This window comes from Athene noctua, chromosome 2 (genome assembly GCF_965140245.1).
Source record: "Athene noctua chromosome 2, bAthNoc1.hap1.1, whole genome shotgun sequence".
Classification (NCBI taxonomy): domain Eukaryota; kingdom Metazoa; phylum Chordata; class Aves; order Strigiformes; family Strigidae; genus Athene; species Athene noctua.
In genome coordinates this window covers 56,071,794-56,091,470 of record NC_134038.1, presented here as the reverse complement: position 1 = coordinate 56,091,470, position 19,677 = coordinate 56,071,794, and the positions used below count along the sequence as shown (strand labels likewise).

General features: G+C 36.3%; 1 protein-coding gene across 10 annotated transcripts in view; it reads right to left on the bottom strand.

Moving 5' to 3' along the window:
• Positions 1–19,677, bottom strand: part of PTPRM (protein tyrosine phosphatase receptor type M) — a 500,090-nt gene that overhangs the window by 282,136 nt on the left and 198,277 nt on the right. For all 10 annotated transcript variants that reach the window (XM_074899184.1, XM_074899185.1, XM_074899190.1 and 7 more), the window contains exon 7: positions 14,693–14,986. In XM_074899184.1, the coding sequence (XP_074755285.1) occupies positions 14,693–14,986 (294 nt within the window). The remainder of the gene's footprint in view (positions 1–14,692; positions 14,987–19,677) is intronic.

Below are 19,677 nucleotides of genomic sequence, written 5' to 3'. Positions count from 1 at the left end.
TGAAAAATAACACTTTGTATAGATCCTGCTCTGAATTAGCCTCTTGTAAAGCCTGTCTTTCCATGTTGACTACAGAAGCTACTGAAGATGCACACTGAGCAGCAATAAGCATGATTCCTGATAGCATATGTAAAAGCTGGAGGTAATACTCAATTAGCAACCCATACTTCAGCTGAATCATAGAAAATAAGTTTATGGGAGTAACATTTATTGTTTCCATAGGCACTAAGCTGCCTAAGGAACCACACTATTTCCTAAAATTACTCATGGCAATTCTGGGTCAAAGTCAGCAGTAAGTTTATTACAAAAATATTGACAAAAACTTTCCAAGTTTTATCACAGAAGTCAAAATTAGCCTGGATTTACTGGCTTATATTTACTTTCCCCCAAATAAAGTGACTTGAAATAGCAGCATGATGGCAATACAGTTATACAGTATAATCACATTACTTATTAATACCTTGAAAACAAATGTTTCTTTGCTTCTCTGATTAGTCCTGATAAATACCACAGACTTGCCTCAGAAGTCTTTTTTCAGCAAGAGATCATTATTAGTTAAAAAAAAAATATAATGTTATTTGAATTATTGCTTTATCAACTGTGCTTTTCAGGATTACGCCTACATAACCTATTTTGTAACATGGCTTATACATGAAATGCTACCCAAAACTGATGTTAAACATGATGAATAAAATGGGAAAGTTAATGAGAAGAAGGTAAGAGGTTTTCTTCATAGATATAAGCAAAAGAAAATGCTGGAAATCAGCAAAAAATGTGGGACTGGGTTGGACTGGCTTAATGAGCTTCAGCCAGAGCAGAAGTTTAACTTTTGCCAAAGCAGAGGACTCAAGGGTCTCCTGATCCTCATCTAGAAAGCTTCTATCCAAAATGAGTTTACTCCTTCCCCTTCTCAACACGATAATAATTCACACCCACCTGAAAAAGCTATTCTGCTTCTTGTCCTTTTTGTTTCTCTGTATGAAGAGCTATGATATGGCTGCAAAGAATGTCGGCTTTTGCAAGTCTTAAGCTCTGACCAGGTAAAAGCTTACTGACCCCATGACAGCTTCTGTATCTTCCTGCAGGCTGTCTCATTCTAGAGCAATCTTGAGTTGCAGCACATTTCAGATTCTGTTTTTCACTGGAAAAAGTGATTCCGGTCATAATCTCAACATCTAATACCACTGCAACACTGTTGAAGTCTTTTCTCTCTCCCACACAGCAAAAATTGTAATTTTGGCAATCCATGGAAATTTAAAACTGAAAAGAGACAAAAATTGTTTTTCTTCTACATCCTGTGCCCTGTGCTTTACTATAGCATGACAAAATTCTGATTTGAACTCATAGTCAATTTTGTACTATCCAAGACAAATTATATCACTTTAAGTTTCTTTAAAAAGAGTATCTGAGTAGCATATATTATTTAACATTACATACTGAATAAAATTAAAGATATTCGCTACAATTTTAAATTATATTCAGTGTATGTTAATTTCGACAGGCATCGGCCATTACATGTTAAAGTAAAGCAACTAAGTATTTTCTGAATTAATTTGGTAACCTTAAATTTGGTATTTTGCATGAGAAATAGAACAAGTGAGTATATGCCTACAGATACCAGTGCACAGTTATCACATAGATTTCATTATCAGTCTCTTATCAACTGTTTGTGTAACTCTGATGAATATTAACAATTTTGCTGGAATGACCACTCTTCCTCTTTCATCATTTAGCAAACACAGTTCAGCTTTTTCTGAAAATTAGTTTAAAATTAGTTTATTCAATGTTACATGTCTTTCCACCACCATTTAATAGCTCCACCATCCCTTCAGGGCCAGAAATAATCTTAGGCAAAAAAATTGTAGGAAAAAAGAAACTGGTTACCTGTGCTCATAAAAATAAACCTAGATTTGTAAGTTGCAAATCTGAGAAATAAATAAGTTACCATTTATGTACAATCTAAGAACTTCATAAAGATTTGTTCCGATCAGTTGCTCAGCTGTACTAGGTGTGCCCATTTTTGATCAAGATACTAAGCTATCACCTATGAAGAAGTAATTAAATGTCTATGAGGATCTATGATGTACTCATGTTCACAGAATTCTCTGAGGGCTACCTTTTCCTTCTTCATGCATCTTTAAGACACTGTAAAGGCAGAATACTGTGTTGCACTGCCATTTCAGCATTTCAACTTGTCAGATCAAATTATATTAAACTACAGTTGTTATAGAAGACATCTACTAGGGCCATGTCACTTAAAACTTCTCAACAACAGAAGACGGCTTAAACCTTTTCGTTTGAAAGAAAAAACTCTAGTCTGATCCACTGGAGAACTGTGCATGCATCTGTAAGGCTCCAAATGCAGAATAAAACCATAAGATGTTATCTAATTACAAATCGTATAGTTTTAACAATCAATACATAAATCGGTTTGCAGAGATTAAAAAGCCTGTTGTCTGAACAAAGAGACTGACTGGCCTCAGCAACTTGCAGTAACATCCAGGAAGCAGCTACTGCAAAGCATGAAAATGAATGCAGAACAGTACTTTTCTGACATTTTAAGATATTAACACTGACTGCTTTCATAAGCAATGGTCTATAAATCAAAAGACTAACAGTAAAGTGGTAGTATACACAGAAGTAAATGATCACTTTGAATTTCAGTAGACAGTCTCTGAAAATTATTGTTATGAAAATAACCTATTTTCAAGTCAGTTGTTTTAGAAACTCAGTACAATACTGCACATTAACTGCTCAGCAGAGATTGTGTCACTGTAACACAGAATAAAATAAATTATCTTTGGCAGATTCATGCCAAACTATTCTGTGACGTTAAGAGAGCAGTAATAGATTCATAGTTTTAATAGATTCATAGGTAAGACGAAAGCATTTTTACTTAGTCAAGTGTTCAACTTTCCTGGGTACGTAAGAATCATATTTTGAGGTTAGGGGCATATACGTTTTGTGTAAATAATGAACAGATAGTATAGTAAGAGGAATCAGTGTACAATGATTAGACATGTGTCTAATTAACAGTGATAACAAAAGCACACAAAATACCATAACTATGGAGCTCAAATGAGTGTATGGGAGAAGCATCACCCATCTGTTAGTTAAATGAGAGTGACTCTGAGCTTCGCAGTTGCCTTTGAAAATCTGGTGCTATAACTTTTTAAAATACTAATCTTTGCTGTAGCTCCCTTTGAAAGATTATGTAGAAATGAACACATTAGCCTTAAAATGTTTTTATTCATTTTCTTTGAGACCCCAGTATTGGAAAGCAAAAGGTCCACTTCAATAAAAAACTAGAAACTTGGAAAATCAGAATATGTTATCACTTCTTATACTAGAAACAACTCTGTCCAAGATGAAACACAACCTTGATAGGATGGCCTTAGAAAGATCCTACTTTTTCATGTATAGACTGAGATTAGATACAGACTGAGACAAAGTTAATGCTAATAAAGGGAAAAACTGACTGAGAAGCCCTATCTGCATAATATTACTCTGAATTACTGCAAGACTTGATTCAACAACCAAAATTTTTCATTTTTTACAGTAAGTGCAAAAAATAATGAAAGAATTTTTAGTTTCTTTTTAAAACAACTAACAATGCAGTGCTATTTGTCAGTGAAAGGTTTTTTGACAAAAGAAATGCTTTCATTGATTATCCTGAATTATAAATTATAGCTCTCTAATTCTTCCTCCTATAAATGAATACTCTTCACAATCTAGCCTTACATGTCAGACAAAAAAGATGAAACTTTTATAATGGAAATTTAATTATAGTACAATTTTTGCCAGTTGTCATTCCAAAGTCATGTATAATTATGCTCAGGTCATTAAAAGTTATTTTTTTTCATTTACTTGGCCAAACATGCCAGTTACACATTGGTTCACCCTCTCAAATTCAACACTGTACAACAGTAATTAAGTAAATTATTGACTATTTTTTGGGTGTTTTTTTTTTTTTTAAGCTAATTGCAAACAAAACATCTGCAGAAACAGTCAAAACAAAGAGCAACTGACAGTTTGATTTTTGTTTCTAAAGAACATAAATTTTTAGAAATGAAAAGGCACTTCTGCATGTCAAGAGTAAACACTTATTATTGCCTTTTTCCTTTACATGCATTTTCTCATACATATAATACTAAAAGGTAACAGTCCACTATAAACATCATTTTCAACTGCAAAATTTCTGCACCAAAACACCTTCAGAGAGCTTTTTGAAAGTTCTGAATCATGATTTAATGGATAAAACTATACTCTCCCTTTCCCAAAAGAAAACCCTCTTTTTTCCTTTCCAGAAACACATCAAGCTTAACAGAATGAATAAGCATTAACTAAATGCACAGATAGTTTTTAATACACTTAAAATAATAAAAAGGGTGCTCAAAGGATGGTATATATTGAAAGACAGCTAAAAGCAGACATCAGAAGTATAAATTTGAAAACAATTGTTAAAAGTATTTTAGATGATTGGTCACATGTTTCATTCTAAAAATGATCATGCTATAGATGAAACAACACGATTCTTGAAATTCAAGAGCCTAATTCATTAACTTCACTGGCAGTCTTAATCTCCATTTTTCTCTGTTAATACAGTACTTCATGATAATGCTATACACAGCATTTCCCAATTTTATTTCATGTTTTATTTTAGATAAGTATTTGCTTGCTCAAAGTCTTCACAGTCAAATGTTTTATTTTCGTTGGGCCAGAATCCATCTAGCCATGTAGGTACAGAGCAGCAACAAAGAGTATAGAGTAGCTTTCCTCCCTCAAACGTTTGTTGCTTTTGAGCCTCCAAGAATCTCGGTTCCACAGGGATGCCTCACCCTGACTAACCAACACCCTTAGCAGTAATTACATAGATTACCAAATGATACTATTCTTTTAAAACTATAGAAATGGACATCTGGTGCTCTTTGAACTGTCTCAACTTTATTTTCTCTAGTTGTAAGCAGAAACACAATGCACACTTGCTGACCAGAAGAGACCCTTGGACTGTAGGACAGCATTACCTATTTACTGCACTGCAGTGACCCAGCACCCTGAAGAGAAAAAGATAATTTTTTTTCCTCCCAAGTCAGGAAATTTCTTCATCAGGATCTGCCCTGATTTCAGGTCTCAAACTAGACACCTAGTCTGTAGTCTAGCTATGAAGTTGCAATTGTACTTTATGGCAAAAAGTAGAAGCAGAAAACCCAAAGGTCACAGCACCAGCTTTTCTTCCTGGGAACCTTCAGTAGGTTGGACTGAATTCTGTGTACAATTCTACATTTGTGTAACAAACAGCTTTGCAAAGCCAAAATGCCTCCCAAGCACTGAAAAAAATGGAACCACCTGAGTTGTGTCATTATTCATTTTTCTTTTAAGTGAGGTAGAATTAATGTACCATTCATTCTGCAAACCTTTGATTTTACCTTTTCATAAGTAATTTTTTTTAAAAAGAAAACTAAAAGGTTCAAAAGTCAAGTACCCCAGTGTTTCTACAAAATTCCTGGATGTTTCATGCTTCACAGATGCTCCAGTAGAACTGTCAGTTACGTGTTTCTACAACTGGCCAAAGCTGCTGGGCAAGATAGTACACGGTCTAACAGTCTCAAACAAAAGAGTGAGCCTTAAAATAATAGAACAGAGTAGCATGCCTGTCTGCTCATCCATTTCCATCTCTCAATACCCTTTAAAACCATTGGCAAATTTCATCCAAATAACTTGTTTCAAATTTAAACGAATTTGACATAGTCCTGTCAGAATTTAATTCTAAAAGATGAGAGACAAACTAGTGCCCTAATTTAGGAGGCTCAGGGAAGACAAGTAGAAGTGTAACATCAAATACTCCATTTGACAGCAGATTCCTGGTTAACTGGGTGCTGCCTCTTGCCTTGCAGGTCTGTCATAAGGGAAAATGGGGTTACCATCATAAGGTGGCGATTATTTAGTAGACAAATCTTTCAGAAATTATGCTTCCACTGTCTATGGAACATCTTATTTTCTTGGCTCCAAAAACACATGGCTCAGAAGGTCACTCAACCATTTTTTTTAATTACAAAACCTGTTCTTTACAGACTAAATCCCCTTTGGTCACAGGGGTGATACATTCATACATATAGATGAAGGTAAAAGAGAACTGAATTGATGAGGATGTATATGTGTGTGTGTGTATGTATATACGCACATATGCACTCTCAGGCATGTATAACTTTAGACATAAATTGAAGATATAAATATACTTTGGCCACTGAAAATGTGTAAAAGATTTTGCTTTGGCCTTCTCCATTGACTAAGTCAGTGGAAAAGCCATCCTCTCCTGTCTCATTTGTTAATGTTTTGCCAAAGGATCAGCATTATTAATAATGAAGTGAAGTTTGCCTGTAACTGAAAGGCAAGATGGCATAACTGTATGTGAAAACTGGAATAACTGCTGTGAAAATTGCTCTCAGAAGAGGGGAGAAAGTGCTCAGCAGACAGCTGTTAAGAATAAATTCAAGGCATCTGTGGAACTTCACCTATTCCCAAAGCATTTCCTTTTCTGTATGTCTAATTGCTTTTAATAATGGAGTACCAATGCATTTATTTAAATCTGCAGTAATGATACTTCTGAGAGATCCAAAGCATCCATGGAACGGTTCATGTTCAATTTGTTCAGAAGAGAATAATACTAAGGAATGACTTATCAATATTTTTCAGAAGTATACCTAATTTATCACTTCTATTAAATGTGCCCTGTCTTTTGTTTATAACCAGAACACTCCCAACTTGCTGGTTTTTTTCACTCCATACCAAGAAACTCTTCCTGAATCAATGTTGGGTAAAATAATTTTTTGAGTGTATGTTTTTTTAACTCATCCTTATAATTAATTAGAGGCAGCAACAAATCCAGAGATGGAGATATGTCATAGGAGAAATCATATTATCTACTTTTTCTCAAGGGTCATTATGTTTTCTTCACATTCCCTCTACCTGGCAGATGTGAAATTAATAATTTTGCCCCTCAGGTTTGCTATAAGATGGTGAAGGTACGTTTGTTTCAAAGAGCACGTTAATTTCTTCTTCAGCAAATGTTTTGAAATGGGAACCTAATAAAGTGAAGAACTAAGTCTCCATTTTTATGACTGCTTTTCACACAACCAAAGACAGTCCTACCTGGCAGTTCTTTATACAAACACTCAGTTTCCACCCCTATATTAATCCAGCTATAATTGTCAGGAAAGAATCCTAAATGCTTCTCTTCACTGTAGTGAGTAGCTCCTCAAAAGAAACTGATCTGACAGTCAAGTTTCGTACCCTGCATCTTTATTATCACTAGAATGTGTCTACATTCCTTATACGCTCTGGCATGTGTCAGAGAGAGGGCTAACAGACCTAGACCTTTGAAGGAGGTTTTTTTTTCCCCTCTTCCTGCCTTCCCTTTCAGGTGGTAGGGAGGGAAAATGTTCTGTTTCTGAGATCTCTGGATGCTGTAACCGAACCAAAAATACATATTCAGGGACTGATGAAGACATGAAAGTGCAGGGATTAGTAACTTCTACATAACACTGGCTTGTTCAATTGCTGATGTTATGAAAAGTGTTTGTGTACACAGGCTGAAGATTGACTAAATGGAGAACTGACCTGCGATTTCCCCTGTGAAGGAAAAACACACTTAGGATGAAAAGGCAGATACCCTGATAATGTTTTATTTTCTAAAAGCAAATGTTTGTTTTTCCCTATCATTGGCAACCACAAATCTGAAGAAGCATCCAGAATGATGTGGTAGAATTCAAACAGTGATGGGGAAGGACAGGAATATGATGGAGAGATCATGATACATCCCTGCTGGTGAAAGGAGAGTCCAAGAGAATTTAATAGACACCATGATGACATCTTCTCTTTCCCAGAGTTCAAGAAGAAACTCAGAATCACAGAATGGTTGAGTTATGAAGGGTCTGGGTCCATCTGGTCCAACCACACCCACCCCACTCTTGCTCAACCAGGGCCAACCAGGGCTGACCAGTAGTACCATGTACAGACAGCTTTGAGTATCTCCACTGCTCTCACCTACCAAACCATTTCATTGCAGAAGGCTATAGGTTCACCAAGCATGACTTCCCCTTTTTGAACCCATGCTGACTTCTCCAGATCATGTTTTTGTCCTTTATGTGCCTGGAAATAGTTTCCAAGATTGGTTGTCACACCACCTTCCCAGGGAGTATGGTGAGGCTGACCGGCCTTCCTCCCTGGATCTTCCTTCTTGCCCTTCTTGAAGATAGGAGTGGCCTTTGTTGCAGCTGCATTTGCTGCTGTTTACTGCATTTTTTTGCTTTCATGGACTTAAAGGACTCCCAGAGTGGAATTCCAGACTGTGAGATGAAGAGGAGGAGAACTGGATTGAAAGAGATTTTTTATGGGAGGAGTTTAGATTTGTTTTTTCTTGACCCAAGTTCTCCAATAACACAAGGCAAGGCTGTTCTGTAAGACAGCATCAGAGAAATCATCTTAGTAAGGAACACCCTGGGTGCTAGTTTCCAGGCAAGTGGCTTCCAAGAAAAAACTTTCATACAGTAGTCATAGCTGGACATCATTTGTGTTTTCAGTAGGGCACTTTCCAAGAAGATGCTTTTTTTTTGCTTGTTTCCTAATCAGAGGTAAGTGACAACTGACACAGAGACACGGATGTACATCCCACTAGGTAATATTTTCTTGGAATTCTATTAAAATCTATCAGCTTACCTTCTGCACATCAAAAAGCTGTGATTCACCTGTTACACTGCAGAAAATCCAATACTAGCTTTTACCCTTATGAGAAAGTGGACCTTATATGGGAACGATTTGTATACCAGAAAGGCATTAAGAGAATGAACAATAGAGTAGGTAGACTTCATTTCAAATTTCTATTAAAACTGTAATATACTTTCAAAATTAAACCATACATAAAATATAAGTTCACTGTGAACTTCCTGTTCTGATAAATCAGTGCAACTTCCTACTGATGTTTATTACAGCTTCCGGTTTGGAATGGTGACTTTAGAAATACCATTGACCTTTTCCATGGAAAATAAAATGGTCCAATATCTGCAACCCTCCTCCTCAGGGTTCAGGTGTCTGTGATCTGAGGGTTGGCTCTAAGACGGCTACACAATCCTGGTTTAAACTTCTCAGAAAATTGCTAAGTTCTGAGAAAGAGCTGTAAAAAAGAACCTGTAGTATGGCTTCAAGTTGATGTTTTCTTATAGTCACAAAACTAAGCAACGTTAAAACTTCATTATATGCCTCAAAAAACCCAAACCTGTTCACAGACAGTCCCCCAAGGTACAGCAACAAGAAGAAACAACTTAATTCCCAGTGACACGAAGATCTCTCCTCTTCTCTTGGGACAAAAAGGTCAAAAGATCCAAAGAAGCCTGCAAGGACAGAGAAAGGCAGCCACCATTTCAACCTAGAGAAGTTCCTAGGAAGGAACTCATCCTTCCTAATAATGATATAGAATGGGGAAGGGCATGGAAATAAGCACTACGTATTACTGAGATTCAAGACAGACTAGGGCATGAACACTGACAGAGGGAGAGACTAACTACAGAATTAATGGCAAAAGATGGAAGGGTGGAAAATAGGGAAGACCAACTGCAAAGATGATAGAGTATTCAGGATGTCATACACCAGGGGCTGCAGACTGTCTGTCTTGTAGGATCTGACAAGTGCTCCAGGTCATGGGCCAGGAGGAAAGTGGTGGCATGGACTACTATCTGGTGTACCTGAGCATACTGACTTTGCATGCAGGGTTCAAGACAGTTGCTGGCTCATACCACCTGTCTAAATATATTTTTTGTCTGTTACAGTCTGATGCAGTTAAGAGTGCATGACAGTAAAGTACTGTATAAATTGTAGGAACTGTCTAACATGGGTAGATGGGGAAGAGTTTTATACTTTGGCTTTGAATCAGGCTACAATTTTCAACAGAGAGAACCTATGTTGCCTATGTGAATACTGTATTTCCATACAGTTTTTCAAATGGCTACAGACCTTACATGCTTGGAAGTTATGCACCTCTTTTAGCAATGAAAAGGATAAAACCAGAAACTTTGTTAACATTTCCAAGTAAAAATATGGTTGCTGCTCTGGTCCATGTCTGATAATTTTCAGGATCTGGCAACAGGAGATGAAGTCTTAATTGATCAGAGCGAAGAGGATACTCATTCCATCAGCAAGCATTTTGGCACATGTAGATTTTTTCACAATGCCAGTGGATGACAGTGGGCGGCACAGAACTAGTAAAGCAATTTTAAAACCCTGGAAAATTACCCAGCTGAAGCCAAAACAGTAAGCAAAATGAATAAAATGAAAAAGAATAATCTTTATAAGAGTGGGAATTTAAAGAGTTCTTCTGCTCTGTTCTTCCAGATTGTAACAAGCCTTCTAGGAGTAACAGACAGTTTACAACTAACCTGCAGCAGTGATTCAAGAGCTCAGCTGTACTGGGAGTAACAGCTCTCCTCCTGACAAGCTCAGGTGATGGGGTAGAGACAGCAAGATGAACTATGTTAATTAAAACATTCTTGTTACTTCCTTGTATGAGGAAAGTGTGAATTCTCTGCCTGGAAGATTACTGGTTAAACTGATGGTGATTGGTTTTGAAAATACTCCAGGGCAATAACTGTGTCTTAGCACAGAGGAGTAACTGGGGCACTGTCTCACCATCAGAGTGGAGGGACACATACTGGATCAAGATTTGTAGCGTGCAATGCATGTCAAAAGAAAAAGCATGTTGCAAAGCACTGCAATAAAGAATTCTACCCACAGAAATATTGATAGAGATAAGAGGAAACTACAAAACATAGTCTACCTTGTTAATCCTTCAACACTCCTACTTAGGTTTTACTATAGATAGTTCTACTGGGTTTGGGTCAGATTTAGAGAAGATTTGATTCTGGAGTTTTTCAAGCACTAGAGGATTACCAATCTACTTCAGTAATGGATAACAGGGTTTTTTTATAACTATGGATTCTAAGATCCTCAAACTTATTATATCCCATATGGCAGAGCCACTGTTGGTTCTGTGCTTACATACAAAATTATGTTTTTGGTTTAAATATTTGTGCATCTATTTAGCTGCTAGCAATGGCTGGGTGGTTGAGGTCACTATAGCAGTGGTTAGCACGGTGAGCCTCACACTGAGCCAACAGTCTTATTTCTCAGATAACAGTGTCTGAAGTGTGAAGCATTCTGATACCCTGCCCCTAAATAACTCTACATATGAGTGACTACTCCGGAATTCTTATTTTACAACTACACCAGAGTGAAAATGTACATCAGAGTAATCTGAGATATACTGTATAATGGAAATGTTCTGTCATGTATCTCTTGATGAATTTTCTTCTATCTTCCCTTGCTCCCCTTTTATTTTAAATGGCAGCAGTCTTCTAGGTTCATAATATCATACAAGGCAGCTGTGGGAAGAGGGAGCTTTGAGTACAGCAACTGGTAATTCAAATTCTAGGCAACCTGGAGAAGCCTGGATTTCAGACCTTGAAACCAGAAAATCCACATGTGTAAATTTACACATTTGAATTACTCAAATGTGGTTCACAATGGCCAAAATCCATTAAACTCTTTCACACCTGAACAGCACGTTCTAGGTTAGATCTAATCCAGACCTGAATGTAATGCCTCGGCCTTCCTGAACATTACACTAAAGGAGCACTTACATTTATATTATATTTCATCGAAAGGAAGCAAAGCACTCTAGAATGTATGTAACTGCCCCACTGAGGGTGATGAAGTCAATTCCGAGGAGAATTTTTTTCTTTGCATTCTAATTATAGATGCTTTTATTTACTAAAGTTACAGATAAGACTTGTCTATTACAAGCCTCTGAAATCTCATTTTGCTAAAATGAAAACATATTTCAAATGCTTTGGAGAACTATTACAATTATTGAATGTCTAGCATACTGCTTCAAGTCTCCAAGTGGTTCACTAGGCCCCCTAGGGAAGAGGCAAGCAGCATACAATTATCACAGTAATTAAAAAGGTGCAATGACTCTTCTCTTAAAGACTCCTGTTTTATTAATTCTATGGTATGCTTTGGAGACTGGCATTATTTTACTCCTACCCAGCTTAATTATACTGTCATTAGTTTATCAGCATCTCTTTTTAAGCCCTTGGGCCAGTTATTAGCATGTCACTTGCTAACAGTTAACCAATAACCACTACACCTTCAAAGCAGGATCTTCTGCTATAAAAAAGCCAATTTGTAGAGACAGATTTAATATCATCATTCAATTTTAATTTTTCAGTCAGCCATCACTTTCTGCTTTTAATTTAAAAGGGTTACTGTTTAGCTTAATGAAAACACAAATAATGTTGATGTATTACAAGACATTAGCAGGTAATAAAATACTTCCAGTACATAGTGGTTTATGAGACTGAAGGCATGTTTTAATACTCAAGAGTATGTACCACTGAAAAGATCAGAAAACATATGACGTTCTTAAACATAACAAGAATTCTGGATTCCCCTCTCTATTGGGTCTGGCTGGGATGGAGTTCATTTCCTTCATAGCAGCCTATACAGTGCTGTGTTTCGGATTTGTGACTAAACCAAGGTTGATATCACACCAGTGTTTTGAATGTTGCTTAGCAGTGCTTGCACAGCCTCAAAGCTTTCTCTTTTTCCCACTCGGCCCCTGCAGTGAGTAGACTAGAGGTGGACAAGAGGCTGACAGGAGACACAGTGGAGACAGCTGACTGCACCTGACCAATGGGATATTCCATACCATATGATGTCATGGTCAGCAATGAAAGCTCAAGGAAAGGAGGAGGAAGGGGGGTATGTTCACTGTCATGACGTTTGTCTTCTCAAGTAACAACTATGTTTGCTGACGACCTGCTTCCCAGGAAGTGACTAAACAGCTGCCTGCCGATGGGAAATAGTGAATAAATTTCTTATTTTGCTTTGCTTGTGAGTGCAGTTTTTGCTTCACCTATTAAACTGTCTTCATCTCAATCCATAGGTCTTCTTGCCTTCCTTCTATTTTCTCAGTGCCAGCCCTGTGCCAGAGATGACTGAGTGAGCAGCTGCGTGTGTACCTGGCTGCTGGCTGGCATCAATCCACCACACCACCACACTCTCTTACCCTTTAGTACAGACAGGCTCGCTTAGACAGCGCCCAATGTTACATTATCTAATCATATGAGCAAATGATCAAACTATGAGAAAAACTGTTTTTATTTTAAAATAACTGTAGTACCTGTGTATTAAATACATACTTACCTTGTCCAGACAGATAATTTCACATTATTGTGAAAGGCACAGTGACCCAGAAACCCTCCTGAAGGGAACTGTAATTAATTTTTAGGCCTCACTTTTGACTAAGGTGAAGTTATCTTAGCCTAGTAAAGAACACCTTATAAATACTAAATACTTAACTATTACTATAATTTAACTGTATTGCTTTTTTGTATTTTTTATTAAATATTTCTTTCTATTAATGAGAGGAAGAAAAAAAGCCAAAAATAATATCAAAGACTTGGTACTTGTATAAGTTTGCATCTTCAAAACATAATACTGGGATTCTGACAGCAACTATATTTCATTCTATGTCTGACATCACAGCAATCAGTTCAACTGAAATGCATTTAGCCACTGACAGGTGGCCAGGTGACTTTACGAAAGGTAACTTTACTTTCATATGCAATGGAAATACATCATTATTTCTCTTGAAGTATGTAATTTTTCCTGTTAAAAAGACAAATAACACCAAGCCATTCTTTAAAACATTAGGATCAATAAGACAATATCATCGGCTCAGTCCATTTCCTCTAGGTTCATTTCTGCCTATCTTCCACCAACTTTACAGCATCAGAAAGAAGATTCAAAATACTGGGGGAAAATACTAATGACAAAAAAAAAAAAAAAATGCAGGTCACAGTATACTGTATTATTTTCTGAGCAGCTGAATCTCAAATTAATACCACTGCCAGTCTTCCTGAAAATTACTGTACCATTGCTTTTGTATAATAGGTCTACTTTGTATCCTTTTACAGTCAGAGGTCAGAACTATTAATTATAACATCCAAAACAGGAGCCAAAGACTGCTACACAACACCACAAACCACACTACCTCATTTAATGAAAAGACATGCTACCAGTCACGCAAGAAAGCAGCCCTTTGCAAAACCTCATCTGCTAATTGAGACTTAACAGTGCATACTTTTGCTGTTACACAGGATCTACTTTCACTTTCTCTACAAGTTTGATATACCTGACATTGAAAAAAGGAAAAAAATAAACTTTCTCTAAACCAAAATTTTTATCAAGCTTGGGATAATAGAAAAAAAAAAAAAAAAAGAAAAAAAAAAAGGGGTGAACTAACCTGAAACCCAAACATACACTGGCAAGAAAGTGGTGTAATGAAACGGAGAGCTCAGTGTATATCTGATAGTAAAAATTGTTTATTTATACAGCAGTCTACACTGACCACTTTAAGGCATGCACAGGCATGATTTCATCTAATATCTACAGTGGCACTGAAGGCTGGTTTCAAGGTCATTGTAGCTGGCAAATGCTAATAGCTTATACTTAAAAGCATTCAGTCTTAATTCCTGCAGCCTGCTGGTTTAAGGTAGACAGTAAAAGCTGCTAGTGAAATAACTTTTGTTTTCAACCTAGAAAGATTCCTACAACTTCCCAGTCACTTCTGAGTACTCACCAGCACATTTTGTTCTTGTTTTGAGAGCTGGGCCAGGAGATCCGGTTCCTCCTTCACCTGGTCTTGTAAGTAATACACTGATTTCGTATTCTGTGTCAGGATCCAGGTGGCCAATCTTATAGCTTGTGGAGTCCACAGGTTGTATGTCATACCAGCTTCCACTTGAAGTTCGATACTCAACTTCCCTTTGAATAATAGGTCCATCCCCATTGATGGAATTGGCATTCAACTGTATCCACAGGTAAGTTGCACCAACTGAGGACAGCTGAGGAGGAGCAATGGGAACTGGTGGCTCTGAAGCACAATAAGTTGCAAAAAGCAGCAATGATTATACTGGCATTTTTACTGCTTCTAAAACATTCAAATAAGCAATGGGTTTACTCCTATATTGGAGCTGAAGATTGCATAAAAATATTGATATGAAAAAATCATCACTACAGATGAACTTATCACCAATAAACTGCAATATGCAAATTCTTTTGTTTATACACTTGGAGATTGTAACATGAAGTTTCTGGTTTACATCATATGACTTCAAACCAGGTGCAACTGGAATTCTATTCATTAGACTTAACATGGCAGAAAGATGATCTCAGGTTTTCTCATTAAAATACAGTTCTTACTGTATGTAAATATAAATCCTACTCAAAGTGAACATTTTTAAGCTAAAACTGATATTGTACTCTATCCTTAGACATAACCAGAACAGTGATTTCTGCATGGGAACAAAATGAATTTTTTATCCATTATTTCTCATGGACTGTACTACTCAGCCTTCATATTTTCAGACTTCTGTGTAAGCAGAATAAATGTAGTATTTTTTCAAGTCCTGTATAATGGCTAAAAAGAAAGAGCTTCTAAACGAGAGCTGGGGAATTCCTGAGTCTTTACTATGTGTCTGACTATTTCATGCAATGGCTTATTTTCACTACCACACAGAAGCAGTACTCTGTCTCACAGAGCAAGCATGTGTGGGATCTCCTAATAGTTTGCATTCTAAAGATTTTTAAAGTGGGCAAAAATTTTAAAACTACTTTTATTTATTACGTGATGGACGTCTCATTTTAAATCAGACTGCAGAAATAATGTGTAGACAGCATCTCCATTTAAAGGCAAATAACAAATTCATTTTCTCCTATTGATTAACCAGGAGATTACTCTGCTGTTTCATGCATCACATCTGCATAAAATTCACCTTCTCACTGGTTAAATATATGCAAGTAGAATGAAACCAGGATGGTGTAATAAGGCAGTGTTTGATCCAATATTCTTAACATATCTATCAGCAAACACTGCCACCTTCTTAAAGCTACACAGAATACGTAATGAACATAGAACATCTGTCTTCCCTAAGCTGTAGATTCAGATTTATCCTCCTCTGCTAACCATTTCCCAACATATTGAGATATAGGTAGTCAAACAGAAAAGAAGTTGAATTTATATACTTCTTCATTTTCTCAAGGACTTCAAAGTCACAGTTAAAGCAAAGAACGTAAAAGAATGAAGCACAAGGAAGAAAGGAACTCTGAAAATAAGTATTAGTATTTCCTGAGAAACAGTAGAATTACTGTTTTAACAAACATGTAATTATCCTGTGCTATGCTACCTTTTTTTGTTTACAGAAAGAGTACTCAACTCACAGAGCACTAAGTACATTAAAGATTAGCTATGCCTTATATAGATCATGTTTCTAATTAGCACTGTACACTTGTACATAAGCTTCAATCTGTGCAATCTGTCAGCAACTGATGAAATATGACAACACAAACCAGAAAACATAGGCATCAGCATTAGATACTTTCATCTTAACAAAACTAATTGATTACTATCACAAAGAACGTGATACAGTGGGTAACGATCCAGAATGTCTCCGAAGATGTCTACTAATTACTACTGATTGGAATAGACATAAAAATAGTTTAATATATTGAAAATAGTTTAATATATTGTAGTAGATTCCAGTATATAAAGAAAATAATATTGTTTACATTTTCAGATCACCAAGGAAAACACTGTTCTATGTCAGTAGCAATGTATAGCAAAGTGGTGTCATCTTTCAGTTAGACACATACTGCAGTTTTATTGAAATTATTGTTCCTAAAGTATATAAACTATGGCTTCATACGGGGAGAGCATGTCTGAAAACAGTTCTGACTTGACTCAAAATGATTTATCATCAATTTAAATCATTAGGCTGTTTCGTGAACCAAGACATTAAATGGAACTTTCATAGAGCATCCTAAGGCATTTACTTAGCCATGCTGAAAGAACAGTTAATTACTTTCAAGTTTCAAATGCTACTAAAGGCTGTTGAAGTGCCATTCAAAATGCGAACTCAGGAGTTAGGTCACTAAGGTTAGTGGTTACACCAATTCATTCCGAGTATTACAAGTACTTGAAATAGAGAGTATTTTATTGTCTTTTTATCCCTCGGGGCATATTTTTCATTCCTTTGTGACCACAGTGCAAAAGGTTAATGCAAGCTGCATTATTTCAGCAAAGCCTAAATATACTGCAGTTTAATACTAGTAACACAGTTAAATACTAAAAGTAGTCTTCCTACCAGAGATCAAGGTTATATAAAATGAACTCTTCATTACAAATATGATGCTTATTATTGACTGGTTAAAAACATGACACCCAGAGTTAAGCAGACACTTTAATACAAACAATGTACTATCAAATATAATGAGTTGATTTCATGACTAAAGTATGAAAGTTGTTCTTCTGACTTATTCATTTACTCCTTCTTTAGGCAGAATGATTTGGGTTTTTTTAGGATACTGAGGAATTTGAATCACTTAATCAGGTAAGTAGCAGACTGCAGCACTGCCATGTTTCACTACAAGCAGTTTTACTGGTGGTCACTGGGGTAGTCTCAAATAAATACCATGCAAATTATTTTCCAGTTAATACCAAGAAAATGGTACAATAGACCTGTGATTTTACAGCTGTGCACATTCAAGGAAGGAATTTCAACTGATCGCAGAAACAAGTCTGTAGCAGTGGCTATTTAGTACGATGCTGTAGCTTAAAGAGGAGTTCTTCCTTGTAGATCTCTCTTGAAACAAGTAAACAAAGCTATTCAGTACTGTGAAACCCTTTAAAGACAGGCTTTTCAAATAGAGTATTAAAAAAAGAAGGTAAATTTATCCATAATTCAAAATTTAATACTTTTTAGCCTTTGGATAGACGACCTTCTTGAATTCTGTGACAAATGGTGATGGGCATAAGCCCTTATGGAAAGAAAATAGTGGCCACCTTATAAAGCCAGAGGTCTGCGTATGACAGCTTTAGGCAGATGCTCTAATGTCACCCTACATAACTGGATTATTTACAGTAAGTATGAGAAAAAGACAAAGACTTTATGATAAGGAGCAAGTCTTCTCTTATGCAGAGGATAAAAACAAATGCAGCTGTACATGCATATAAACTATTTATTCTTTTGCACTTCTATATTAATTGGAAGCCCTTGAAATGGTAGCTCCTTTATTTATAGTGCTTTGTACTTTAAATTATACAGAGTTTCCAAACATTTTCTACAAGATCCTAACATCTTTATGTTTTGCAGTTCTTTTAAAATCTTAATAAGGAGGGAAAGGCATCACACGGAGATGGCACTGGAGATAATGTAAATCTCTGAGATTTAAGTGAATTATAGAACACAAAAAATAGACATTTCTTCTCTGTGGCTCCGAACAGCTAACTTGAAAACTGAAAAAAATCTTCTTCAATAGTAACAGTAACATTTTTCAATTTTTCTTTTGGGATGAGAGAATGGGAAAATGAGCCATGCTACATTTGCGGAGGAACAGGGAAGAAACGTTTATCCTGCAAACTATTTTTTTAAAAATTAAAATAGGAACTGTTAGAAAGACAATGCCATAACATTCCCAAGTGATACTGTTCAGCACGTCATGAGTGGGTGAAATGATAAAAATAAGGTATGAATCATCTCTGATGCTAAGTCCACATTAATAACATCTTAATCATTATAAACTGATCATATCATTATAATTTTATAGTCTTGAAATCAACTAAACAGCTTTATTTTAAGACTATTTTCTTCCATTTTCCTCTCTATTTTGGTTTTTTAGACATATATATATTATCGTGCTCCTCTTTTGAGCATGCAAATGATTTCATCCCCTTGGAATAATGGTCAGCAGTGCCATTTTGCAGCATTTAATTCTGGATAAAGGGCAACAAATACCCACACTTATAACAAAAGACACAGCAATAATTCTGAAGCACCACAGTTCTTCATGCAATATTTTTTTTCAAAAGTCTCTAAATAATTCCTGAAAAAGTAATTTATTATTTAATTAAACAATATCTCTAAACAGTATGATGCATAACACGTGAGCAAATTTTACACTATTCCTTTACTGAGACTGTTCAGGATGAAAACTTGACCTGACCCAGTATCCTAACGTGCTTAAAATTATTTATAAATTCATCATGTAAGAAAAAGTCATTGTATTTTTTACATATTCTGAAATTTCACAAAAATCAAATTATAAACCTGTGCTGGTACAATCTAATTAGTTGGACATTAGTAGATATCCTGCTAAACCCTGTAGTAGTAGTAGTAGTATTACCACCCATCCTGAACTAGGCACAAACTGTTCCCTTCCCCAAACACAATCCCTCCCAGACCCAACTGCTCCAACTTGCCCACTCCTGACTCACCAATTTTCTTTTAAGACTGAAGCCTCAGCCTGCACATCCTCATCTGCTTACCTATGTGGTCTAAACCCATCTACCCTTCCCATTCTCAGCTTTGCTCAGTTTTTGTTTTCTCCCACACTATGGTGGAAGAAACACTCCACGCTATGGTGTCCCCACATTCCAAACACCACTAAATTCCCACTGCAGGTTTGTCTTTTTTCTTTTTCACCCCAAGCTGTAACTACAATATGCCTGCTTTCCTCCCTACCTTCTAGTCTCCTGCTGTTCTTCTGACCATGCTTCTCCCTAGCATC